Source organism: Thrips palmi, unplaced genomic scaffold (assembly GCF_012932325.1).
Source record: "Thrips palmi isolate BJ-2018 unplaced genomic scaffold, TpBJ-2018v1 HiC_scaffold_15, whole genome shotgun sequence".
NCBI classification, from domain to species: Eukaryota; Metazoa; Arthropoda; class Insecta; order Thysanoptera; family Thripidae; genus Thrips; species Thrips palmi.
In genome coordinates, this window is record NW_023144624.1 from 11,142,863 (window position 1) to 11,168,620 (window position 25,758).

The 25,758-nt window shown below is 52.5% G+C and overlaps 2 protein-coding genes across 2 annotated transcripts; one reads left to right on the plus strand and one right to left on the minus strand.

The window, feature by feature from the left end:
- The first annotated feature begins 1,656 nt into the window (after positions 1-1,656).
- Positions 1,657-24,889, plus strand: LOC117640975 (immunoglobulin superfamily DCC subclass member 4-like). The gene is made up of 17 exons (XM_034378045.1): positions 1,657-1,861; positions 16,690-17,012; positions 17,093-17,189; positions 17,270-17,411; positions 17,499-17,567; positions 17,637-17,833; positions 17,926-18,225; positions 18,318-18,575; positions 18,661-18,816; positions 18,907-19,098; positions 19,175-19,538; positions 19,623-19,753; positions 19,839-20,008; positions 20,111-20,279; positions 20,384-20,736; positions 20,815-20,895; positions 20,978-24,889. Exons 1-17 carry the CDS (start codon positions 1,795-1,797, stop codon positions 21,440-21,442), a joined length of 3,534 nt encoding a protein of 1,177 aa, XP_034233936.1. The 5' UTR covers positions 1,657-1,794; the 3' UTR covers positions 21,443-24,889.
- LOC117640977 (protein PET117 homolog, mitochondrial) lies at positions 24,856-25,598 on the minus strand. Its single transcript, XM_034378047.1, has 2 exons — positions 25,250-25,598; positions 24,856-25,176 (listed from the first exon to the last, which is right to left on the minus strand). Exons 1-2 carry the CDS (start codon positions 25,339-25,341, stop codon positions 25,038-25,040), a joined length of 231 nt encoding a protein of 76 aa, XP_034233938.1. The 5' UTR covers positions 25,342-25,598; the 3' UTR covers positions 24,856-25,037.
- Between the last annotated feature and the right edge of the window lie 160 nt (positions 25,599-25,758).

Consider the following 25,758-nt stretch of genomic DNA (forward strand, 5'->3'; position numbering starts at 1 on the left):
ACAGTGGGCAGGTGGGGTCCTTTCTTCCTTTCTTCTTTCGCTTCAAGGCTTTTTGCAGTGGTTGAATGAGCGAGACGCCAATCGCAAACTGAACTCTGAGGGGGAAAATACATTTGTCTGGATAGTCAGCCCACAGAGAGTGCCGCAGACGAGCTCGCGGTATGACTTCCCTTCGGCATTCGGAATCGGAGTCGTGAAAGCGGCAGGATATTTTCCCCTCTAGCTTTGCACTTTATTTCTTCCTCTGCTGGACAGTCATAGGCCAGCCTTCAGGAATAATTCTCAGCCATTCTGAATGAAGTACAAAAATAAGGGTCCTTATTCCGTCTTCAGGACTTCCCCCGCGCGGATGGAGCGGATGGAGTGGAAGACACCCGACACCCCCCTTCCCCCAGCCCTGCACACTTTCAGGAATAAAAAGTAGTACTTTGCCTGGAATGTCGGCAAAAAGGGGTGAGGGTTGCTACAGCGCCCCCCCCTCCCTTTTTGGTCGCTTGCTGCCACCTCCTCATCAGGCCGGTTGCCGGCTACTCTAGATCCGCCACTGAACATAGACCCCCGTGGCGAGCAGACTGCAGCCCTGCGGTTGTACCAAGTCGTGCAGAGTGTTTTGGTTGTGGAAGCAGCCTTGGGCAGATGCGCAGTGCCGCCCGGAGGGTGGGTGGTGGCCAGTGTGGCCAGCTGCCTTCGACCACCCCGCATGCCCCGGCCGTGTCCCCCACCACCCCCGCATTGCGAAATCAGATCGAGCTGTGCAATGCAGTGCGAGGCGGCAGGAAAGCTTGTTGGGCGACTAGCTCGGCGCACTTCGCGGAGGGTAAGGCGACGAGACCGTATGCCGCCGCGAGGTTCCCACGTTGCCACCCCACGGGTGGCAGAGTGGTCCAGGACGCCCAGGACGACGTGGCATTGCGACTGGAGTTGGACGCGGGGGTTGTGAAAGGCGAAGACGACGCCTCCGCCGCGGCGCTCTCTGTTCCCGCGCCCTGTTACCGTTGGCAGGCTCTGTGCCGACAAACCTAGACAAACCTACCCCCGGCCGGACTCCCCACAGGACTCCCCGCGCGGGGCGCACCCCAACGCCCCATCGCAGCCCCCGCCGGCGCCGACCACCGCGCCAAACAGCGCCACCCCGCCAAACCCACCGCTCTACGCGGACGGAGGACGGAGGGACGGGACGGGCGGCGAAGGCGGCGAAGGCGGCGGCCGAAGCGCGGCGCCCCACCGATCGCGATCCAGTCCCAGTCGTGAGCCGGCACCCACGCCCCGCGCCACGCGCCACGCGAGCGACATCGCGACGCCCCTCTGCCCGCCCCTGTGCTGCAGCCCGCCAGCCCGCCAGCCCGCGACCGGCCGGCACGCGGCACGACACTCGCGCCGCGGCGCCGACCAGCGTCCCCGTGCCGCGTGCTGCGTGCTGCGGGGTACCCGGTACCGGCCGACCGGCCTCACCGGCACGGGGTGGTGGTGGTTCGCAGCGCCGCGCAGCGCTGTCAGTGTAGAGCCAGAGCCAGTGCCAGACCGCTGCCGGCGCGCCGCGCGCACGGACCAGTTCGAATCGCGCGCCGCTGCCTCGGCCCGACCGCGCACCAATCGTCTTGGAGAAAACAACTGCCGGCGCTGTTTGTTTTCTCGGAAGAGCGAGGGGGGAGGCGGGGGAACGGCGGGGAGCGCAGTGGAAGTTTAGTGTCCGAAGGGCCGATCTGGTTTCGCACGTCCCCAGATCCGCAAGTGTTTTACGGCCGTTTTGAGTCGTGATCTTCCCGTCAAAGTCGCTCCGATGAGGCCGAATATATGGCGACCCCACTGTCGTCACTCGTCTTGCTGTTTTCGATAGGAATATGCGCCGGGGAGGGTCTGGGTAAGTAAAGAAGTACCCGTTGCCCGGGTACCCGTACGTCACTAGTGGCCTCCTGGAACTCCCAAGTTCTCACGGCTCGTGTTTTATGTTAAAGCGGCGTCGCCGCGCCGCGAGCCACCCTTCGGGCCCCGCCCTTGCACGGGCCCCTTTGTCGCCAACTTTTCGCGACCTGCCAGCCCGGGCCCCGCCGTGCCAAACTGAAATCTCACATGGCCTAAACCCGAGGCAGCCGAGACCGAGACCCAAACAAATGGTGCGGGCTGCTTGTCACGTTGAGGCACCCGTGTCCAGACCGCAACGCTTGTCCCACGAAATGTCCATTCGCCGCAGACTGTCGCAGGCCTTTGCGGCGATCGTCCTGGGGCTCTGCTGGCATTTTCGCGAGGCCTCGGACGCCAGACCGGGGTCGCCCGTCTCGGCGACGTGCGCCCGTCAACATAACCTGGAAATTGGCGTCCGCGCTGTTTGCGCCGTTGTTTTGATCGTCTGTTTGCCATTGACAGCGAACCTTGCGCGACATCGTTTGGCTCCGACGAAATGCCACTGCGTGGACAGGGTGTCACTGTGCTTGGGAGGTTTAAATTTTGACTCATTGCGGGTTGCCTCGGCACGGCCTGGCCCGGGGCTGGGGGGGCTTTGACATGGGCAACAAGTAGGCCGCTAATAATTAATTAATTGGCATGTCAAGAGGAGTTGTTTTTGGCTTTGGCACTGGGATTGCTTATTAGTTTCAAATGACTAACTTGGCATGACGTTTGTAAGTTCCAGTCTTACTTGTTTCCTATTTTTAAGTCATTTGTTTACAAGGTTTACAAGGTTAAGTGTGTATCGGGTAATTTTTTGTCAGTTCTGTTTGCCTTCTTGTGTTTTTTTCAGGGTTTAACATGTAAATTTTTTTTTTGGTCTTTGTTGTCCTTTTTGAAGGTGTCTTTATTCTCTGATTTTTTTAGTGTAGAGAATGCTAAATTTGTATGAGGCCAATATTAAATTTTCTCCAGCTGAAATTCATTTTGACATATGTGTGACACTTTATTGTGGCATTTAAGCTAGTACAGTACTGTCACAGTATGATTTATTGTACTGCTAAAAATGCCTATGCTTTTGAAGTTTTCAAAATTACTGTTCAAATTCACCAGAGTTGGACAGTACGTTATTTGCAAGTGCTCAAGTTTTTCTCCACTCCAATATATGCTGGCTTCGTAGAGAAATAATTTAAATCCCGCTATGGGTTTCAGATCTCTACCTGTTCCTGTGAACGTTGCATCATTTTGTGGCATGTGCACAGTGTGAATCCAGAAAAAAATAATGTGGTGGAGTTATCTGCATAGGAGCAAAGAATACTGTGTGAGACAGATTGTGAAATGAAAACCTGAAAACCTGATCCAGATCATTTCCAATTCGTCCACTATTTGCTTTTCTAATGCATTGTTCCAGGGGTGGTATTCATCAGTTGAGAACTGCCTTTGGCTGATGCTTGACTCTTCTGCTGAGTGAAAATTGTGACTAATTTCCTCAGTCCATAGAGTTCTTTATCCTGTTGCGTGTGTTTGTGTGGAAAATTGGGATTAATTTTTTTTATTGTGTACATAAGCACACGCAACCCTCAATTTTTCTAGTAACAATTATATTTGTGGTGTTACTGGAACAAATTCACCTCAAAATGCCAGTGAGGCGAATGAAATGATCAATTTGTGCTGCACTTGGCCTGTGAGCACTCACTTGTATGCCAAACTACGAATCAAATATTTGAATGATATTGTGAGTATTGGTTTGTAGTTTGGAATTTACAATCTGTTGCTTGCATTCGTCTTGGAGGAAGGGATCTAAAGTTGCAAGATCCTCCAGGTGGATGTTTTCCTCGATTTGTGGCCTTCTGAGGCGATGCGCCTGAGGCGGCCAATGGATGTCGCCCGGTTTTTAACTTTTTTTTTCTCCTTCTGAATGGGAATGAGCGTGTCCTAGCCAGGGCGACATTCTTAGGCAAAGGAGGCGAGCGCGGCGCGGGGAACTGGGAAAGTGGCGCCGAGAGGGGAGGGGGGGGGAGGGGGGTCCTGTCTCGCTGGTGGGGAGAGGTGATCACGAATCTAGTAAGTGGCATTGATCTCCCTCCATTGAGCCAGCCAGCCAGCCAGCCAGCCTAGCGCCAGGGCGTGGTAACTTAACATAACAATAACATAACGTAAATTCGAGAATACCCAGAATTTTTGGTATTTTTTTTCGGTTGGGTATATATTTTCTTCATAAATCGGGCATCATTTGCATTAACGTTAAGCAGATACCAAGGCACTTAAAAGTGATTGAAATAACGATAAAAGAGTAACAAAAAATAAATTCGAGATGAAAGTATCCGTTATACTTGTAACATGTTTAAGTTGTTTTTCAATTAACGTTAATTTTTGAGGCGTTTCTTTAATGTTAAAGTTATAACAATAACGAAAATTATGTATCATATTCTGATACTGTTATAACTAGAACCAGGGAACGCAAATTTAATAACGTTATTGACAAGGCCATGACGACGGCCTGATTCAGAGTGGCTAATTCCTCTACCCAGTAACTTGGCGATTTTTGAGAGTTTGTTTTCTGAATTTTCCTGTCAGTGAAATCCGTCCGTGGAAGGTTGTGTGTGATACGGTCTGTGCAGCAGACCTAGGCGACTAGGCGGACAGGACAGGCTCCAAGTCTTTCACCTATCAGCAGAAGTGACAACAACGTTCAAGAAACGGCCCGTCCAGGTCGCGCGTTGAAAGAGAGAACGCTTCCTCCTCTAACCAAAAACGCATGAAACCTCCAATCGCGAGGGAAGCGCCGTGAAAAGACGTGCGCGCCATCTAGCGGCGGCATGCTGTTGACCACTACGGAAGGCCGTATTGGGACATCGGCCATCGGGTATCGGGTGCGTGACTTTCAATGTGATTGGTGGCGATCAATCGCGTTGAAACGCATCAAATTATATTTAAAAAAATGAGAAACCTGCTCTGTTCTTCTGCAAGCTTGCCACTTGGGCTCGGTTCTACCTCACATTTCTTGCCCGCCAGGTTCAATTTTCTGTCTCAAATGATGCTGGAAAGAAATATTTCTGTCTCGATCGACAGCGTTGACGTTGACATGGCAACAACGTACCTTTAGAGAAGTTTGGAAAAATTTTGCGACGGCTGGGGCTATTGCTTGGACAAGCAGTCGTATGTAGTGCCCGCGCCCGACGCGTACTATTCAACGAATGTGACGTCATGTTCGTTAGAATGTGTATTTTGTCACGCTCGTTTGAATACGATGTCACATTTGTTGGAACGTTGCACGGCCGTTAAGTATACTTAATCAATCGTTTGGACGTGACACAATTCACATTCAGCGAAATGACGTCTTATTCGGTAAATAACAGTGTACCGCTAGGTGGCGCGCGCGTCGCCTCACAGCGCCTCCCTCGCGTTTAGAGGTTTCTTACATTTTCAATGAGTGCAGGGACGGTCTCTCCTACACGCAGGGATGCGCGACCCACCAACCGTTCACAGTTACACATGATCTTCGGCTGTGAGGGTTTCGGAAGGCTGAGGAGGTGCCGGCTCACGGTCGGACAGTGGCTTCATCGCCCGCTTCTGATCCGCAGGGCAGCTGGCAGGCTGCAGAACGCACGCGGACGCGGTTGGATTGCTTAGACATTCAGTCTTGGATTTGCCACACATATCTTTGAGTGTCATTGGGCAGGTTCGAAAAGAACAAACAAAATTCGAAATGGGATTCCAATCGCCCAATTGAAATTAAAAGTGAGAATGGGGGAGTGCACCGCGTCGGTGCCGGCGGGAGCCGGTATTTCCACAGACGAAAACGGTTTGTTTCAATACAACAGAACAAAAATTTTCGGATAAAAGAACGTTATTAACATAACGAAAATATTCAGGGGATATGTTTATCGTTATTCTTCTGTAACATTAAATGATACCGGCCAATATTCGGTTATCATAATAACGTTACAGGCATACCCAATAACAATGTCGTTGCGTCATTTTAAGTTATTACTGTTAACCGGTAATTTTGTAACGGGCTGGATTGTAGCCAAAGCAATAACGTTAATTCCTTCCCGTGCGTTATGGAATAAAATTGTACCCCTTAACAATAACTTTAACGTTATTTCATGATTTCGGTTAAGTTACCACGCCCTGCCTAGCGCCCAGTCTGCGCCTCCGCGCCTTTTCTCGGCTCGCCGGAAAGCAGTTTTCCCGTGTGTTGCGTCTATGTCGCAATCGGCCGGGCTCGCCGCGCTCCATCGACGACGCCGTGCCGGCGACCCTTGGCGCCTCGACTCTGTAAATCCCTTTCCGAGCGGCTTCTTTGTGGCCCGTAATCGTCAGACTGGAGGACGAAAACATTTTTGGGTTTCGGGTGGCGGCGGCGGTCTGGTTTTCTCTCCTTTGACTTCCACCTCACTTCCGGCCCGTTGTCGTCGTCGTCGTCGCGGTGTTGTTCGGCGTCGTCCCTCGCTCACGCCGGCCGCGGAATGTTTGGGCTTGCGCAGGTCGGCAACCTGTCGCCAACGAGCGCCGTGCGGACCCCCACACCGCAGCGCAGCGCAGCGGGCTACTCGTCAGGATATCGTCATATCAGTGCTAATCGCACTCCCCCTTTCACTGGCCCGTCCCGTCCCCCTCCCTACCGCTCCCCCTCCCCACCCTCCCCCTCCACTTATTTCCGGCGAAGCAGCGCGCGCCCGCGGCCGCGTTCGTTAACCCTTTACCCCGCTCGCGGCGCGGCGCAGCGCGCTCAGCGCCATCCAGAGTCCACCCAGGACCCAGGGTCCACCACTTCCCCGTCGTGCACGCCTGGCCGTGCCTGGCGGTCCAGCTGGCCGCGTGTCCACCACGACGTCTATCGGCGTGCTGCTCGGCGAACGACGCGCCCCTTCTGGCGACGGGGGCGGGACGCGATAATTTGCCTACGGTGGCCGCGACGCCGGCCGTCGAAAGTCTTTGAAGCAAGTCTTTGTGCGGGGCTTCGGCGCCCCGTGCCTTACGCCACGCGCCACGCCCCGCGGCCCCGCGGGTGTGGCTTGCGGCATCGGCAGCATTGAGGGGCCGAGGGGGTGGGCCGCGCTCTGCCGCGCACTCCATCAAGCCCATCCACTGTGAAGCGGCGTGTGTTTTCCTTGTGCCGCGCTTGTTTGGGCCTCTGCTTTTCCGGTGCCGCTAAACGGGGACCTGTCGCGCAGGTTCGTCGGTGGCGTGGCGTGGCCATCATAGGGCGCCGTGCCGCCGTCGTGCGTGGCGGGGCGTGGCGGGGCGTGGTGGCCGGCCTGCCTGGCGGGGCTGGCGGGGCTGGCGGGGCTGGTGTTACACAGGAAGGGGGTGTTCGTTTCGGCGTTTCGGCCGGCAAGGGTCAAATGTCGGAATGGGGCGCGGGGGTGCGAGGGCGCGTGCTCGCGTCTGCGCGCGCGTGCTGCGTGCTCGCCGCGTGCTCACCGCGTGCCTATGCAGATTTCGGCCTTTGCCCGCCCTTGGGCTCCCACTGCTCTCGCCTCCCGGGCCACTTTTATTGATCTATTTATTGCTAGTTTGAAACGAGGAAGACGGCGACGTTATGCACCCCCTTCCCCTCCCCCTCCCCCTCCCCGGGACGCTCCAGGGCGATGGCTGCGGCGATGGCCGGCCATGTGCACATCGTCCAGGCGACGATAAGGCGGCCGATAAGGCCGTTAGACGTTCAGCCGTTTAGCTGTTCAGCCGGCCGGCAGTCGGGCCGAGGCTAGCCCAAGCTATCCGAGGCGGCAGGGCAGGGCAGGGCCCCCAGCCCTTTCGGCCCCATGTTGACCGGCCGTTGCCTGCAGGCCTGCCTGCCTGCACGCGTGAGGGGCCCTCTCTCTTTTTTGCCGACCCGCGTTTTGCCCCTCGCCCCTTCTTTTTTGCCCCCGGGGCCCCTCGGAAGGGTGGCTGGCGTGCCGGTGCTTTTGCCTGCCTTGATGGGACTCGCCATCGATGGAGACCCATCGTCTCAATACCGATCAGCGAGCTCCCCGATGCAGACGCACAGTGCATTCGCCAGAAGACCGGCGCTGGCGATCAAAAGTCTAGACGCGTTTTTATTAGCTCCAGAGTCGCTAAACAGGGCACGAATCGAACGTGTGACCCCCCCCCCCCACCACCACCACTGGATTCCTCGTTCGGAGTGCAATCCATTGGTGGGGTCACACGTTCTGTTCGAGTCCAACTTACCGACTCTGGAGCTCAAAACGCGTCCGGGATTTTGACCGCCTCCGCTGGTCTTCTGGCAAGTCCACTGTGAGGCGGTTTCTCCGTTCTTTGTTTTGGTCAGAGAGTAATCGGAGACCCCCTTTACTTACCGCCAGTTGTTTAGAAGTCCCTCACACTGCCCGTTGCAGGATGACCGAACTCACAGTAGGGTAATCTTGTTTCGTCATCGTTTGGTTCTATTAGAGGCACCGCATTCTGGGCCTTCTATTATTGCCATTCAAATTATATGAATCCCAGCCGAGCGGCAGAAAAGTGGTCTTTACTTTGCCTTCTCTGGTGCACGACACGCACGGCGCAACAGTAGAGCTGTGCCTCGAATATCCATTTTTTTTTTTATATTTTACGCTTGATTGTAGCCAAAATGACGTCATTTGCAGTTAAAATTAAATTTTTGTAACGACGCCATTGAGATTGATTAGGTCACAGCTCTTGAGGGTGCATGATTAGGCGATTGTCCATTAAATTATTGACTTTATCCCCCGTTTTTCCACTGGCGGTGACGACGCCCGCCCTCTCGGTGCGTGCGCTGAGCCAGCCGGGCGCTGCGGGGCCCCGTGGGGTTGCGCCGTCCAGGCTGTGTTCTTTGGCTGTGCGCTTTGGGGGCGGCGGGGGCGTTGGAGCTAGTTGGGGCTGCAGACTGATTCCGAGAGTCGCCCTGCCTCCCTCGCACTCACGGGGCGTTCCTCATGGGTGCGAGAGAGACAGAGCGACGAAAACTTCCCTCGGTGAATGGCATGAATTGTGCACGTAGCGCGGCGTGTAGCGTGGCACGGGGGCATCGCTTCCTCCCCGCCCGCGGCGCCGCCTCGCCCCTATTGTCCGAGATGTACGCCGCTACACTGGGCGGCGTGGCGGTGCGGCGGTACGGCGGCGCCCTGACTTGTGGGCCAGTATCACGCTCGTAAACGAACGGCTCGGCGCGGCCGGCCGCGGCCAGCGACGCCAGCTTGCCGAAAAGCACTTGAAAATGGAAATTTGGAGTCGGTCGCACTGGCCGGGCCGGGCCGGGCCGGGCCGTGTGTCACGACGACGTGTGACGTTGCCGTGTCGCCCCGGCGTGTGACGTGGCCGGCGTGGCGTGTGACTTGTCGCACCTTGGTGTGACGTGACGGCAGCGTCACGTGCCGTGCCCGCCTGTTTTTCGGCGCGCCCCTCGACCTAACCGGGCCTGGCCTGGCCGGGCCGGGCACACTGCTTTTTGCCCGGCATGCCGCGCGAGCCGCGCAGGGTGGGCGTGGAGGCCAGGGCGCAACTCGGGGGTCGCGTGGCGCGCGGGGCGGGGCGGGGCGGCGGGGGCGTTACGGTGGGGCCAACGCGCGCTCACTCAATCTGTCCCGAAACGCGCGCGCCTCTGTTAAAGTAATGTAGTTACCCGATGGAAGTATAAAACCCGGGAACATCGATTCCTCGCGGGGCGTCGCGCCGACCCCTCTGGAGACCCCTCTGCTGGAGGGCCCCTCTGGAGGGCCCCTCTGGAGGGCGGCCCGGCCCGGCGCTGCTCAAACACCTTAAATTTCTAACGACAGTCGGTCTCCCCGGCGCGCCGAGGGCCTCGGCGCCAACAGGCGAGGCGCCCTCCGGGACGGCGACCAGGACGACGCGGAAGGAGGCGGGCAGGCCCGGCAGGCCCGGCAGGCCGGCGGGGGTTGGAGTGACTTTTTGCTGTTGTCGCTTTTGTCGGTGGACCACGGTGGCCGGGGCTGACGGGGCTCGGGTTGCGAGCGGGCACGGCGCGGCGACGTCGTCCGTGTTTTTGCCGCGCCACTGTGTTCGGGGGCCAATGACCAATATGACCAATGGCCGCGGGGCTCTCTGGCCGCCCTGATTGGTTGCTGCGGCTGCAATTTCGAATGCAGTCCTGCTTCCCCCCCCCCCTCCCCCCTCGGCCTCACCCCGCCCGGGAGGGAAGTGTCGCTGACCCGCCCCGCCCCGCCACGCCCCGCCACGCCCCGCCACGCCCCGCCACGCCCCGCCACGCCCCTGTACCAGTACGCCCCTCAAAAGTGGGGTGGAGCCTCTGCTTTGTGAGGAGTGGGAACGCGGGGGGCGAAGCGGCGAAGCCCAAACCCGCCAGTTTGGAACTCCGACAGCGGCACACGGCACACTCCACCTGGCGGTTGCTCGGTTGCTACACTCCCATAAAGCGTTGGGCGTGTCCCTGCAAGGCGCGCTCTCCGAGGTGGGACCAAGTTGGCCTCGGGGCACCCGAACGAATGGGTCACTTCACTGACGGCCTGCGACCGAAGGATGGAAGAAGGAGGAGCGCCAAGCCAAACACCATGACGCTAGGAAGGGTTCGACTATGTGACATTAGATCAAACCTCATTGAACCCGAAGGTTCTGTTTTCGAGCGCAGCGTGCTAGTTCGATTTGATTTGGCCCCGAACCCCCTTCCACCAGTGCCGTTTGCACCGGTTTCCACTCTGAAGGTATCCCCAGGCTGCCACAAGTAACTTCGGCGAAGTGGTCCGTTCTTCTTCCAGCATCAGCGGAATGACGTCATTGGCGGAGACCGTTTCGCCAACAATGGTCTGGCGGCACGTGGCGACTGGCGACGCACTCGCTGCCGGATTCTCGTCGGCCCCGACGTTTAATCTATACCGCCGGGGCGCGTGTGCTCTGCGCACGGGCGTGGCGGCGTGGCGGCGGCGTGGGGTGAGCGGGCACTGCGGCCAGGCACGCGGGGGCACGGCCGGCACGGCACGGCACGGCCGGCACGGCGCGAGGCCGTTGCTCCAGGCGGGAGGAAGCGCTGGCTTGGCTCCGCTGCTCCGCTCAGCACTATGCGGCGAGATGAGAGTGGCGACCTCGACGTCCGCCTCCAGCGCGGTGACTTGACACACTCCATCGATACCCCTCTCTTCTCGTTCACTGAAAACTGACGAGGACACGCGAGAGCCTGCCGGCCACTGCCGGCCTGGCTCGGCGGATTTGGTTGCGCGACGTGGAGAGTTCGACGGCCCCCCAGGTTCGCCGCCGGTCATAGCTCAGCTCGGCCGGCTCGGGCCGAGGCCTGGGCTCATCCATCGGCTTATTGCTCTGGAAGCGATTTGCCAGGAGTGCCAACAGGGCGCCCACGACGAGCAATGCGGCGCAGCGGCCCCGTGAGGGGAAGGCGGAGTGGCCGAAAGGCTTAGGGCGGTTTTTGTTTTTGGATCTTGGGGGCAAGCTCCGCAGCGGGGATTAGCGAGCTCGGAATCATGCGCCGATTTGATGGGAGAGCGGGTCCGCTCCTCTCCCCTCCGCCGCGCGGGCTTTCGCCTTTGGGCCTTCGGCACACGGCTAATGTTCTCCGATACTTGCCGTGTCGCGCCGGGTGTGCTGGGTTCGCCGGGTGTGTTGTGGCCTCGCTTGCGGAGCCGATACCGAGTCCCTCGATAAGCCCGCCTTGGGGCAGGTCGGGCCGGCCAGGCGTGTTCGGCACAGGGCAGCACGGGGCAGCACACTGCAGCACAGGCGGCCTGGAGTTGACGGAGGCCGCCTGAAGGGTTGACTCCCCGTAGAGCGCTGCGTTCCCCGTTTTCGACTCTCAACGTTCGGCAGCTTGTTTCTGGTCGCCGCAGGCGTTGTTTGAGTTGCCCGCCGCGAGCGTCTTCGGCGTCATCCCGGACGCGTTTTGAGCTCCAGTCTCTAAACAGGACTCGAAACGAACGTGTGACCCCACCACTGGATTCCTCGTTCGGAGAGCAATCCATTGGTGGGGTCACACGTTCGGTTCGAGTCCCATTTAGTGACTCAGACGCTCAAAATGTGTCCAGAATTGACGCCTTCGCCGGTTTTTTGGCTCACTGTGCAGCGGGGGCCCCTCGCACGTAGGCAATCCCGTCGAGCAGGGGTGCGCTCTTGCCTGCTGGTTGCCTACCGGCACGGCGCCCTCCCTCCCCGAGCACTGCTCTGTCGCCCTGTCTCTCTCGCACTCACAAGCCGTGCCGCAAGGGTGCAAAAGAGACCGCCACGAAAGCAGTGCCCCGAATCAGCCTGCAGGCACGCGCAAAGAGGCAGGGGCTCCGCGGCCCGCCCGGCGGCGTGTTGCTGGGGATTCGTTTCGCCCGAAGGGCTCCAATGCGGTGGTTCGTTTTGCGAGATGCCTGCAGGGGCGAAGGCGAGGCGAAGGTTTTGACTTAGCTTGGAGCGCATCCCCTGCTTTTCTGGGAGCGGCGAAACTCGCAGAGCGCTGTCGCCGGTCGCCTCGCCTCCCCGTAGGGGTGGTTGCCGGAGAGACAACGACACTGCTTTAGAAATGGAGAAGCGTGGCGCCCAAATTTGCTCTCCAATGTATTCTATTGGGGGCTCTCCTCTCCTCGCGCACGCCGCCACCCCGCTGCACTTTGGGGGGTTGACGCCGCCCCTTCGCCACGCCGCTGCCTCGGCCACTGCCGCGGTCGTTGGCGGGGGTGTGGCGTTGCCGGCGCCGGCGTTGCATGCGGGCCTCGCCTGGCTGGCTGGCGCTGGCTGGGGCTGGGAGGCCCCTCGGGGGCGCTGCCGTGCTGCCGCTGTCGTGCCGCCGCCGTGGACTCGTCGCAGCGTCGCAGCATCCTTTGTTGGCGACACTTCGCGCCGCTTGTGGCCGCTTGCCGCTTACGGCGTGACCTGTAACCGACGCCTCCCCTTGAGGCGTGCGTCTGGCCGCCTCTGGCCGCGCCTCTCTTGTTCCGGCGATTGAAAGCCATCGCGTGGCGCGGCGTGGCGGCGCGTGGCGCGGCAGCACGCGGGGCTCAGCAGCCGGCCGGCTGGCGCGGGCTGGCGGCTGAATGTTGCGGTGGCGTTTTGAACCGCACTTGCGGCCGGCCTCGCCACTGTGCTGCCGCTTGCACTGCGCGTTCGCACTGCGTGCGGTGGCTTGTCCGCAGCCCCGCCCCGCCCCGCCCCTCGCCATCGACCCGGCCGCTTCATCGTCTGCATTCACCCCTTCCAGACACCTGTTCCAGCAGTGCACTGTGCGGCTGGCTGGAGCGCGGCAGCGTGCTGTGTCTCTCGGGTCCCACTGTGGGGCCAATCAAAGGGCGTTTGCCTCGTTGGAGGCCAGGGCCCGGTCAGGGGCCACGCTTGTTCGCGACTTTGAGAAAAGAAATTCCCTTTGCTGCTCCGGCTGCGGGCCCCTCGGGAAGGGCAGGGCCACGGCAGGGCCTTGCTGCCCCGATCGGCTGCCGGGGTATTCACTTCACCGGCAAACGGCACGGCGCGGCCCGGCGGGGCAAACTCCGGCATACAAAGCCTCGCGTGCCGAGTTTGTGAGTGGCTCGGGGCGGCGCACGGCGCACGGGGCGGCGTACGGGGCGGTGGCCGCTGCCTCGCCTGCCTTGCTCACTGCAAGGCGCGGTGCGGGTGGGGCGGGGGAGGCGCGGCGCGAATCGACTTCTTGGGGACGCCTGGGATTCTGGATTAGGTTGCAAAATGTATTATTCACAGGGTAGAAGTGGGTGGTGTGAAGACCCCCTCCTCGCTCCGCGTGGCACGGCGTGGCACGGCGTGGCACGGCGTGGACGTCCTCGCGGGCCGGCCGGGCTGGCGTCGGCAATAAGCAGCCGAGTGGATGGCGCCGCACCGCCGTATCCACGCGCAAGGGGCGGTTCGCACGGAGACAGGGGGCGGCGGCGGCCCCAGGAGTCCCTCGACATGGGAGCGCTCCTTGAAGAATCTCTGTGATTCTGCCGCCTCTTTGGTCCCCTCGGGTCGTGCCACGTCGATGTTGGCGTTGGCCGCGCGTGTCCCGGTCGGCGACTTTGCTTCATTACGGTGTGCCTGCCGGTCGGGGCCGCACAGAGGTGCCGGCAAGTCTTTGAGAAGCGTCACGACCGTTTGGTTACGTCGGTGAACGGTCTCCCGTACGATTTTCCTTATCTAACGCGGTAGCGTTTGGGAGCATTCGGTCGGGACAGGGTTGGACGGGCGGGACTGTTTTGGCAGTGTGCGCACGCCCGTCCTGCCCGTCCGAGGATCGCGGGGAGTAGCTGGCCGGGCGTCGCCATGGCGTCGCCAAAGCCTCAAAGGAGAGCTCGTGTTTGTGTCTGGTCCTTCTCGGTCCCGTCCGACCCCGTAGGTCCCAAGCCTGGCCCCAAGCCCGGGCTCCAGTCCAGGCCGGCCCCACCACCCGCTGGAGGGTCAGCCGGATGGGAAACGACTTGTTAAAAAAATGTTTTCCAGCGTCTTTTGTGCTGCCGCCTCTGCCTGTGCCGCTTTGCCACCGGTTGCTGCACTGGGGACGCCACTGGGCGCGAAAGTGGAGCCGGAATGAGCTTCGCTGGCGTGCCTTTCCTCGCGTGTCGTTCGATCCGCAACGCGACACGCCGACACGGGGATGCGCTGGGGCTGCTGTGGGAGCGCCGCGAGCGTCGCCGTCACACAGTGGGCCAGAAGACCGCCCCCGGCGGCCAAAACTCTACACGCGTTTTGAGCTCCGGAGCCGCTAAATAGGACTCGACCCGAACGTGTGACACCGTCACTGGATTCCTCGTTCAGAGAGCAATCCGTTGGTGAGGTCACACGCTCGTTTCGAGTCTCAGTTTGCGAATCTGGAGCTCAAAACGTGTCTAGAATTTTGGCTGCCTCCAACCGGCCTTCTGGCCCACTGTGCGTCCTCGCCGACATCGTCGCCGTTTCCTTGGCCGCCTCCTCCGCCCTGATTCCCTGATTTGGCGCCTGGGCTCGCCTCGGCGTCCCTCCCCATTAAACGTCCGGACGGCGTTCGCGGTTGAACGCCGCCAACGTCGTCATTATTGCCGTGAGGGGCTTCTTCGGTGGTAAACACGTGCGGCCCGCCCGCCCCGGCCTAGAAAGCCCCGCCAGCCCCGCCCCGTCGCGGAAGCCCGCGCGGCGGACAGAAGGCGGCAGGGCCTCGGAAATATGCCGAGAGCAAATATTTTGATATTGAATTGGCGGCGGCGCGCGGAGGCGGGCGGAGGCGGACGCGGAGGGGCGGGCCGGGCGAGTGGGGCGCGGGGTGGCGCCCTGGGCTTCACTCGGCGGAGAGGAGATTTATAATAAAAAAGGGTGGGGCGCACCTGTACTGCGGCACGCCTTGCTCTCGCTTTCCCCACTCCGAGGGTGCCTCCAGCCTCGCCTTCAGCCGAGGGTGCACAGTGGCCAGAAGACCGGTGGAGGCGGCCAAAACTCGAGACGCGTTTCGAGCTCTCGAGTCGCTAAACAGGACTCTAACCAACCGTGTGACCCTACCAATGGATTCCTCGTTCGGAGAGCAATCCATTGGTGGGGTCACACGTTCGGTTCGAGTCCTGTTTAGCGACTCTGGAGCTCCAAACGCGTCTAGAGTTTTGGCCGCCTCCACCGGTCCTCTGGCCCACTGTGGGGTGTCCGGGCGCTCTCGTCCCCTCCGTCCCCCAGTCCGCCACCGAGACTATCGTGTTGTTGTACTTTGAATTCCGAGGCGGCCTCGCCGCCCTTTGAGCCACCCGATAATTAGGGAAGGGGCCGCCCCGCCAATCCCACCCCGTTTGTGTGTTGGCGCCGTTGGCGCGGCCTCGCGCAGCCGCGGACCCGAGCCAACATTTGCCAGCTAAATTCTCTCCTAAGCGTGTCGGCTGTCCAATCAGGTTGCGGCATTAGTCGCAGTGTGGCGCCTCCTGTCGGCTCTCTTGTGAAAAATTCGCTGCCCGCGAAGAATTTTTTTTTTTTGTATTTTTGCGAAAACCTTGTTTTGGTTTTTAAAAGTAGAGGGATTTGTTTAACCATGGTATGAATCGAAGGCTATGTGCCGGGCATGTTGTTTTTGGCGTGGAATCCCTGTGGGTCGCTTACCGCCTGCACTGCAGTCAGTGCACTGCCTGCACGTTGGCGGGGTCATTCGTCAGGCCACTGTCACTCCCAGTAACACGGCGCCTGCACCGCCAAGCCCGCCTTCCGTGTTGCCTCGGGCAGGAGGGCACAGGGTCTAGGGTCTAGGCGGCGTGGCGCGGCGCGGCAGTCCCAGCGTCCTCAGCGGCCGCGTTCTGACTTGTAGATGTGTCAGTTGGGTCCCACATCATGGATGGCACGTCCTAGACGTCCTAGACGTCCCGGGCGCCGCGTGCCGCTCGCCGCTTGCGGGGCTGGACTCGCCGCTCGACGCTCGACGACGTCCGAGGGCCGAGGGCCGAGGGTACTTGGTGGGCAACAAGGCGGCACAGTGACGTGACGCCGAAGCACGTCTTGGCTCGGTCTCTTCCTCTTGCTTTTTACTAGGTCTGGGCGGCGCGCGGCACCTCTGCCCACAGTGCGCAGTGCCCGGCAGTGCCCGGCCGGCGTCCCACTCACTATTCCAGCTCTATCTCGATGTCCGCCTTGTCCTTTGGAGGGCTTCGATGCTTCGAGGCGCCGAGCAGAGCGCGGCGTCGCGCGGTCGTGTGGCGGCCGGAGTGGCCATCTCCTGGGCTGGGAGGGAGGGAGAGGGGCCGGGAGTGGAAGACGGCCGACGCCGTGGCCTTCGGGCTCTTAAGTTGGATTTAAATTTGAATAAGTTGACATTGATTGTCTCTGCTGTCCTGGGTGACGGCCCTTTGCTTTTGAGGAGCGAGCGGCGGCGCCGCCTAGATGCGAAATGGCAGAAAGGGAGCTTGTTTCAATTTCTTGTTTTCTCTCTCGCTCTTCCAGGTGCGATCTGGGGCGGCGTGGGCGGCGGGGCCGGTGGATCGGAAGGCCTGCCCCCCGTGGCCCTCCCTGTGCCGGGTCCCTCCCCGCACCGCCCCCCTGTGGGGCCCAGCGGCATCGGGGGCCCCGGGGGCAGCGCGGCGCTGTTCGCCGAGGAGCCGGCGGACGTCGTGGTGCGGAAGGGTGCCAACGCGGTGCTCAGGTGCTCGCCGACGCCCGCCTACGCCTCGTGGCCGCTGTCCTGGAGCAAGGATGGCCAGCCCCTGGACAAGCTGGACAAGGGCCACTTTGTGGTGGACCGGGCGGGGAACTTGGTCGTGCACCAGGTAGGAACTACTCTGTCCCTTCGCCCTTTCGCTTTGGCAACTTTCAGCACAAAATTGAACTTCTCTTGTTTCTCCTCCAGGTTTCCCGAAGTGACAAGTATTTGGGAAAGTATCGGTGTGCCTTGCAGGGGCCACAAGGACTGGTGGTGTCAAGAGCGGCAGCCCTGACTGTTGCATGTAAGTCAAATTATTGGCTTTGAGAGTTTGGTTTTCAGTGTCTGCTTCTGCATTTTCAAATTGGCTTCCTTTCTTTCCAGCTTTGTCTCATGCGGTCCAAGGCCCAGAAAATATAACACTGCCGTCTGGAGGTACGGTGAGATTTTCCTGTGCTGTAGATTCTGTTCCAACAGCAAGGGTCACATGGAAGAAAGATGACAAGCCATTATTGACAAACTCGAGGTAAATTTTAGGATTTTTCTACAAACCACATCATTTCTGTGGTTTGTCAAGGTATTTTGTGAATTGTTTTCTCTCTCTTTCTTCCAGATATGTGACACTTTCATCTGGTGTTCTCCTCATTTCTAATGTGACATCATCAGATGAAGGAAGTTACAAGTTAGTATTTGTCCTAGTCATCCTTCTGTCTGACTCTGCAGTTTGTATATTTTATTTAATCATTTACAGGTGCATTACTACAAATGATATTCTCAAGAAATCTCGTATCAGCACTGATGCCTTTTTACAAGTACATGAATCATCAGCAGGGAAACAGGCCACATTTCTGTCTCATACTAAACTTGTGCATATTCTTCAAGGTGAAAATGTTTCCTTAGAGTGCTCTCATTCAGGAAGTAGTTTTCCAACTTGGACCGCACCAAATGGTATCTATTTTACATTTGAATATTGATTGTCATAATAGATGAGCTTTGTAAGAGTTTTTGGGGATTTACTAACTTTGACTGTCTTTGTTTAGCTTCTCTGATGAATTCATCTTCAAATGTAACTCTGCCTGGTATTAGTATTTTGACATTTCACAATGTGCATGAAAGCCATTCTGGAATTTACAACTGCACTTTTCGGGAAACTTTGAAAACATTCTCACAGTCTGTTGAGCTACAAGTCTTAGTGCCACCAACTGTGCTGGAGGCACCAGAATCTCAGTCTTACCCTACGGCTCGCACTGCCAGATTCACCTGTGCTGTTCATGGAGTTCCATATCCAACCATCACATGGTACAAAAATGGTGCTGTGGTCAATCACAGTGCTGAGAATGGTCAGTTGTATAATCTGATTTGAGAATAGTTTTAATACCTGACCATTTTCAAATTGTTATTGTCTTAATATGTTTTGTTTTTAAATTTGCAGGCCGCATTAAACTCATTGACAACGAATTATTGCTGATTTCCAATAGTATAGCATCTGACACTGGCTTTTATCAGTGCATGTTTCACAATTCTGTTGGAGAAAACTGGGGTCTGGCCCATCTTTATGTCAATTCATCTGGCTTGCAAGCGCCTCCTTCAAACTTAACTTGCCATGAACACGGAGATGATTTTATTATTGTGCATTGGAATCCACCAATGGGAGACATCACAGCTTACACCGTTCATTACTGGCCCTCAGGTATTTTTGTTGTTGTTTACAAATAATGAACAGTGTCTATCTTTAAAGGGCATTTTGATTGAATGCTTTGTTCTCCTTTTTGTAGGAAGTGAAATGGAATTCAAAGAGCAGCTTGCAAAAAAGAATTACTGTGCTGTAACTGCACTGCAACCGTACACGAATTACACGTTTGCTGTACGTTCTTACAGCAGACGTGGGGCCAGCGAGCCCAACCATGTGACTTGTGAAACTAAAGAATCAGGTAGAGTTGAATGTCTTTATCTTCATGCGTGTTACTCTCAAAATTGATTGTAAATTTCAATTGCTACAAGTCTTTGTGCTTTTGTTCTAGTTCCAAGTGTTGCTCCCCAAGTTAGCTTGTCCATCATCAGTGCTACAAAGCTCAACATATCCTGGATCCCTCTGGAACCTGCCAAAACAAATGGGCATGTCACTGAGTACAAGGTTCAATGGCGCCAGGTTCCAAGGTCAACTTCCAAGGTGAAAGAAGTCCCTGCTAAAGTGTTAAATTTCACAATTACAGGTAGGTTGTCCACATTGCGTGTTCTTGATTGTCAATCTGAGTCTGTATTCATTCCATACTTACCTGTTCTGTCTAGATCTAATTCCTGAAAGCTACTATGAAGTGCGTGTGCTTGCTCGTACTAAACAAGGTTGGCCTAAGCCCGCAGTCGAAGCTAAACTAGAGTGGACATCTGTTCAAATGCCATCACAAACATCTCCAGACGTAATTATTGAAGCTCCCAAAGACCTTACCACAGCGACATTGAGTAGCCTAAATGACTCAGTGGACAAAACAATCGACCCTCCTTTTGGGCTGGAGGCGGAGCCTACATCTCCTTATACCATCAATGTTACATGGTCAGCCCCTCCTCTCGTGATTGTCAGATACTATTCAGTTATGATAAAAGAAGTACAATCAAGTCACAAGTCGGAATCTGGTGACCCTGTTGTGATCAACTGGTATGTTTTACTTACAAACTGTAATTATTTTCCTTTTAATACTGTATTTTTTAAAAATTTACTCAATTTGTTTTATTTACCTAGCACAAGTCAGTGGCTGGAAATTGATGAACTTCAACCAAACACCATTTATGAGGTTACATTAAAAGCATATGATAAGAGGGGTCATAGCAGTCCCTTCAGTGAAAAAATAGAATCTCGAACGTTTGAGAGTGGTAATAATTTGAATTTCATATCATACTCCTAATTTCTCTTCTAGTTTACAAATACAATTTTTGAAACATCTTAATTATTCTGCAGCTCCTGATGTTGTGACGGATGTTAGTTGGGAGTTGTTCAACTCAACAGCAGTCAAGGTGATGTGGAAGGGTCCCAATAGTCCTGTCAAACAATTTAATATAACCATGGTTCCATTGGATGGTAGTGCACCCATCTACCTCCTTGTTAATGGATCTCGCTCTAGTACTGAGGTTTGTGTAGTGATTTCTCTGCAGACTCCTCTTTGTTTGCCAGTCTCCTTTAATTTATTTTCTGTCGATGAAATTTTAAATTTGTATGGTAATTATTTCCAGGTGCTGGGTATTAAACCATTCACAGCTTATCAATTGACAGTTTGGGGCATAACCCGAGGTGGAACTAGCCCTCCCTCACCTACACAGATGGTGTTTGGAACATCCCCTGAGGTTGTGCAGGCTCCTCCTGGAGAGCAGTTTGCAACACAGTCTCCAGATGTTCGGCTAGGTATGGTATTTTAATTTTATCAAACTCACATTGAAATGAAAACAACTTGAATCTTAGTTGTATAAATTATCCCCTCTCTCCATCCATTTCTCTTCTGTTTATAGTTTTAAGTGCAAGCATATGTGGATCTATTGCATTCACCGTCTTGGTGATGGCCTTGTTCTGGCATCACACGATCAATCGGTCAAGTAGAAGAGGCACTTCCATTAGTACAAGTCCACCGAACTCTTACCAGCCTAATGGTACTAGTATAAATGGACAATTGCCCCTCACTTCTTTCGTGGTGCGAGATCCTGGCCCGTACTGCTATCCGTTGGGGGTCAGGCGGGTGGACACGGAAGTCCACGACAGAAGCAGCGTGAAAGATATAGAGGAAGGCAATGTTACATTGCTACCGCCAGGGTCCAATCCTACACCCATTGGTGCCAACATTGCTCATCAAAGTGGTGAAATGAAGGTGAATAAATATTCCAATCAGTTGAGGTATTCAGTATAATTGTAACTTTTATTTTCATGCTTTTCAATCCTGTTTAAGGACTTGGCTAAAGCTAGAACCTCGCCTTGTTGGAGTGGAGTCCTGCCTAGACATGTGTTTAATATCACTGAAAATCCTCAGGTATTATTCCATTCATTGTTTGGATGTCACGCTTTTCTCAAATCAGGTGATATGTATTAATATGGTCTGTTTTCTGTTTCAGTGTGATTCTCCCATTCCTAGCAAGAACTTGCCATCTCGCTATGGTCATGAGAGATCCATCTCGGGAAATTCGGAGGAAATGGTGGAACTCTTGTCAGCCAGACCAAGCATGTCCCACACATATTGTGAGTCAGAGTATGAGGATTTGTGTGGAGAAGCAGGAGATACCACTGTTGACTCATTAAACATCACTCAGATCACAGAAATTGACCAAAGTTTCCAAGACAAAAGCAATAACAACAATGATATCCACAATAGTAATGTCAGCACAAATAGCTCCCATAGCAGTGTAAATGGAGACCAGAGCAGAAGAAGTAGTAGTTTTCTGGGAGAGACCAGTGAAGGTAGCAATGACTTAACAGAACAACAATTACTAGTGACTTTGTCAACTGTTCCAGTGCACCATCTTTCCACCAAACCTTTCATTGACGTTCCCAAAGTTTCAGTTGTTGGCCCCAACGGATGAAGCCTCACTCTTCTCATAAACTGACTGAGTGTGTGTCTGTGTGTGCAATTCAGTGTGACTTACTGATTGTCTAGCTCAGGATTGATGTACTTGCCCCTTAACTGTGGGGTAAATTCTGTTATGTAGGTTTAATTCTTTATTTTGTGATACATGAAACATGTTTCCAAGCGAAATCTTGTGTGTAGAATCTCAAGAACTTATTCAGTCTGAACTTCACAGTCTTACAAACTTTGCTTTGTATTTATTTTTATTTAAATATGACTAAAGATGTTGTCTTTTTAAGAGGGAGTCCAAGACAAGCAAATTATAGCAGTTGTTTAATTTTACAGACATAAAAGTACTTTTATATTGGAAGCTTTGAGCTTGTAAGTACTGGTCTAAGATTTCCTAATAATTTGTTTTATTCATTGTCTTGCTGTATTTTGACCTGTGTCTCAATGTTGAATCTGTTCAAGTGTGTTGTTTAGGGTTGTAACACCCCTAGAACCGCCTAGAACATCAAATTCTCTTTAGTGAACACTGCATTTTTCCAATATATTGTTTTAAAGGTAATTTTCAATTCACTAGCCAAGACCAAGGTTGGAGACTGAATCTTATACATAGTTATTGTAGGAAAGGTAACAGTGCCCCAATTTCAAGAGCTGGAAACATGATTAGTTACATATTTCCTCTGCTGGAAATGAGGAAAATGTGGAGCTAGATTTAGTTATAAACCACTGGTGTCCAATGGATTGTTTCAGGACCCCCCTTTTCCCCAATTATACTGCTATCTCTTATTTCTCATTGTCTTTTTTCTGGCAGTAAAACTAAATTGTTCCTCTCTCTTTCTCGACTTATGAGCAATATCCATTTCAGGTTTTGAAAGCAATCATGTTGACCCAGTTTCAAGGCTGTGTGGTTAATTTTAGTTACTGGTGCAGGTGAACAGTCTGTTCTGATTGTAAATAATAGACTGTTTCCTTAGATTTTTCCATGTGTTATCAATCATTCTGTTTTACCTGTGTTAGATCTTGTAAATCATAAATCAGCTCAAATGTATATATTTTAATTTATTAGTTGTGTATACTTGTTGTGTTTGCCAACTGCAGTGCTATTGTAATCAATTCAATTTTAAAAGCTAGAATGCATTAACTTAGGATGGGACATTGGTGTTTTTCTGGTGACACTGAAAAAGTGTTTTGCAGCTAGGATGCTGCAACCAAATTAGTCTATGTATTTATAGTACAAAGTTATAACATGGTTATTATTATATTTTATTGTTGTATTTATCATGGCAAGCACTGCTTTCAACTCAATATTGAAAATACCTGTCACATTCCATCTGTTTACAAGCACCAGCTTGCCCATGTACAGTATGAAGTATCTCTAATTATTTTTGTCGTTTATTAAGATTGTTTATTTTTTATCTAGGATTTTAGTGAAGACTACTGCCTTAGCAGTTACTCCTCTGATTGGACAAAGTACTAACTTTGTTCATAGTGTTTATTAGAGTCATGGATAGAGAATATCATGTTTAATACAAAGTTTCTCTGTTTCTATTTTAGTGTTATCCCCCCTCCCTTTCTTTTTTACAAACTTACGGGTATGTATACTTTTGAGAATCTGCACTGTTTTATACATTTATATTTTTTACAATTTGTATGATTATATTGTAGTGTTTAATTTCTTTTCCATTCAAGACCTCTCCTCACAAATATTTTATTAGTTGCTGTGAAGCCAAGTCAATCTGTGGTAAAATTGTCATTCCCTTTTCAACTACTATCTTAGTATTCTTCCCTAGTTCCTATTCTGCATATTTTCTTCAAATGTATTCTGTGATACTTCTCCATTAAAAGGTTGTACTTAACACAGGACAGGAATTAAGATAATTGGTTTTTCTACATTTTAAAATATACATAATTGTCCTTCCATTCTCAATCTATGTGAATTTTTACTTTTCCATTCAATTGCTGCTCTGAAAAATTTAGCATTGAGTCTAGGTCCAGGTCCTATTTTTTCCTACCTAATAAATTAGGGATTGCAGCATTGTTATTTGTTTGCTGTTGCTTCTCCTTATCTTAACATTTGATTAACACTTCAGTTCAAATTGGGAATTAGTCCGACTGCCTACATTGTGTGTGATTGAGCTTTAGACCTTATCAGTTGTTTTTGTAGATTTTTATGAACAATTGATTACTGCCTCGCTCATGTCTGTTTATGATTGATTCAATCTGTTGAAAGACTGTTGTGTCTTAGTGATGTCACATGTGCTGTATGCTACCTCTGAACATTTTTATATACTTTTATACTGATCACATCTCATTGTTGCATACCAAAGTGCTCCCATGTAAGTCAGGTCTTAGCTTTTTCATGAAGATTGTTGTATTATATAGTTTTTTATTCCTCCCTCTTGAATAAAGGACCTAACACCAAATAAGTTTTTATATGTACCTATTCATACGTTGCTTGTCATTTGTGTACTCATTTTCCATGGTGTTGTGTGTCATTGTTGTTCAAGTTATACTGTATTGTCATGTATAAAAAAATTCACATTTCTTTTCCCACTTTTCATAAATATATTTTTACATGTGGTGTAATTTTAGTGTTCATTAGCTACTGAGTGTAATTTGCCTTTTTGCTTCCACGGTTCCATTCCGACTCTGATATCGAATCTCTGTATCATTAAGTGAATGCAGTACAATATTTTGTTTAAGTTGTATTTTTAGAGTTTTGTGTCACCTACATGAAACTTGAAGAGGAAATTACACCGTTGGACCTATCCACTCCTCTGTTTACCAGTAATTGAGTACCCACTTTTGTTCACATGTGTACCTACTATTCACTGTTGAATGTTCAATATTTTTCATATTTTGTGATCAGCTTGCTTTACTTTTATCTGCAGGGACCAGTTCCAACGATGTAATTTTCATAAGAGATGGTTTGGGTCAGGTTTCATTCTTTGTGCAGACGTGTTCCATATTTTTCTATTAAACTGCATTTGTGGTCCATATTTTAGTTGCTATATAATTTGTACATGGCTACCTGTAACTTTGGATCACATGGAAGTTATTTACTACAGTGAAAATTGAAAGGCTCACTGCCCATGAGGCTAGTAACGGCAGTTGCTCAAATAAAAAGTGTCATCACTATGGTCTTAAGTTAGTTAATTCATATAAAAAAAAATTTCGACAGACCTTCAGATGAACTTAAATTGCCTTGTGTATTGCATATTCCTGTACGAAAAACATAATTCTACAATTGCATTTGTGTTATTATACCATTCACTGTCATTTACATTGTGCTGGTGAATCCGGATGAATCTGTTTCTGCTGCAATTTGAGCAGTGATGCTTCAGCATTATTACTGTGATTGTGGTGCTTTGTAGTTTGTTGCGGTTGCAACAAATTTGTTTGAAGCATTTATGTTAAATCTCATTCAGCCACAAAAATATATTATTTTACTTCATTACAATTTGATTAATTGCTTATTCCCTTTCTTACACTGCTTCTAAATACATCAATAAACTATTTTCCCGGACACTTCCTGCATTTCTTGGGAGTTTGCAATTATATTCATTGAATCACATTTGTATCACACTAAAACAGAGAGACACATTTCAAGTTCCTTTCATTTCTTTATCTTGATCTCGTAGCATTTGTGTCAGTACTGTTTGTTGGTCAAGCAAAACAACATTCTGCCTCCGCTTCATTTCTTGAATAGCTTGGTCACGAACAACACCTTGGTGCATTTTTTCTCTGAAACGAAGAGTTGTTTTCAAAGATAGTGCAAATCAGAGACATTTCTAGAATCTGAGATTCTGAGACTTACTTGTCCATCTGTTGTTTGTAATGCACTCCTAAAACAATTCCGAATGACACAAAGCACGACGCTCCTAGCACCACTTTAGAAGTGGTAGACATTATCAAACAGATCTTGTATACAGCTGCAGAGTACTGGTTATCGTGAGCATTTGTCCTTAACCTCAGCGATTCTCGTGTCTAGTTCTTGGTGCGAGTGATGTCCCACGGACACGGTTGTCACGTGAACGAAGCCAGGTGATTCATTCATTCATGAGGCAAACCAGTTCGAAACTTTGAAATGAATTTTGTTGTTTCAATGAAAGAATAAGGCTCGAAGAGTTGACAGCTCTTTTGGCTTCTCTGCTTCTGCTCTTTTTTCTACACGTCAAATTTCTCATACTAAAAATAAATATTAAATTTAGTTAAATTAATCATGTGATTGGAGCACCAAGTACTCTACTTCTATTAAAAAATGTGATTAAGGTGATTTATGGATAGATACTTTTATCAGTCATGAAAAGTAGATGAACCAAACAC

Excerpts from the sequence above, each read along its gene's own strand:
- LOC117640975 (XM_034378045.1), top strand. The coding sequence starts at position 1,795 with ATGGCGACCCCACTGTCGTCACTCGTCTTGCTGTTTTCGATAGGAATA. Across the intron at positions 1,862-16,689 it reads ATGCGCCGGGGAGGGTCTGG|GTGCGATCTGGGGCGGCGTG; the intron begins GTAAGTAAAGAA and ends TCGCTCTTCCAG. Across the intron at positions 20,009-20,110 it reads GATCTCGCTCTAGTACTGAG|GTGCTGGGTATTAAACCATT; the intron begins GTTTGTGTAGTG and ends AATTATTTCCAG.
- LOC117640977 (XM_034378047.1), bottom strand. The coding sequence starts at position 25,341 with ATGTCTACCACTTCTAAAGTGGTGCTAGGAGCGTCGTGCTTTGTGTCA. Across the intron at positions 25,177-25,249 it reads TACAAACAACAGATGGACAA|AGAAAAAATGCACCAAGGTG; the intron begins GTAAGTCTCAGA and ends TCTTCGTTTCAG.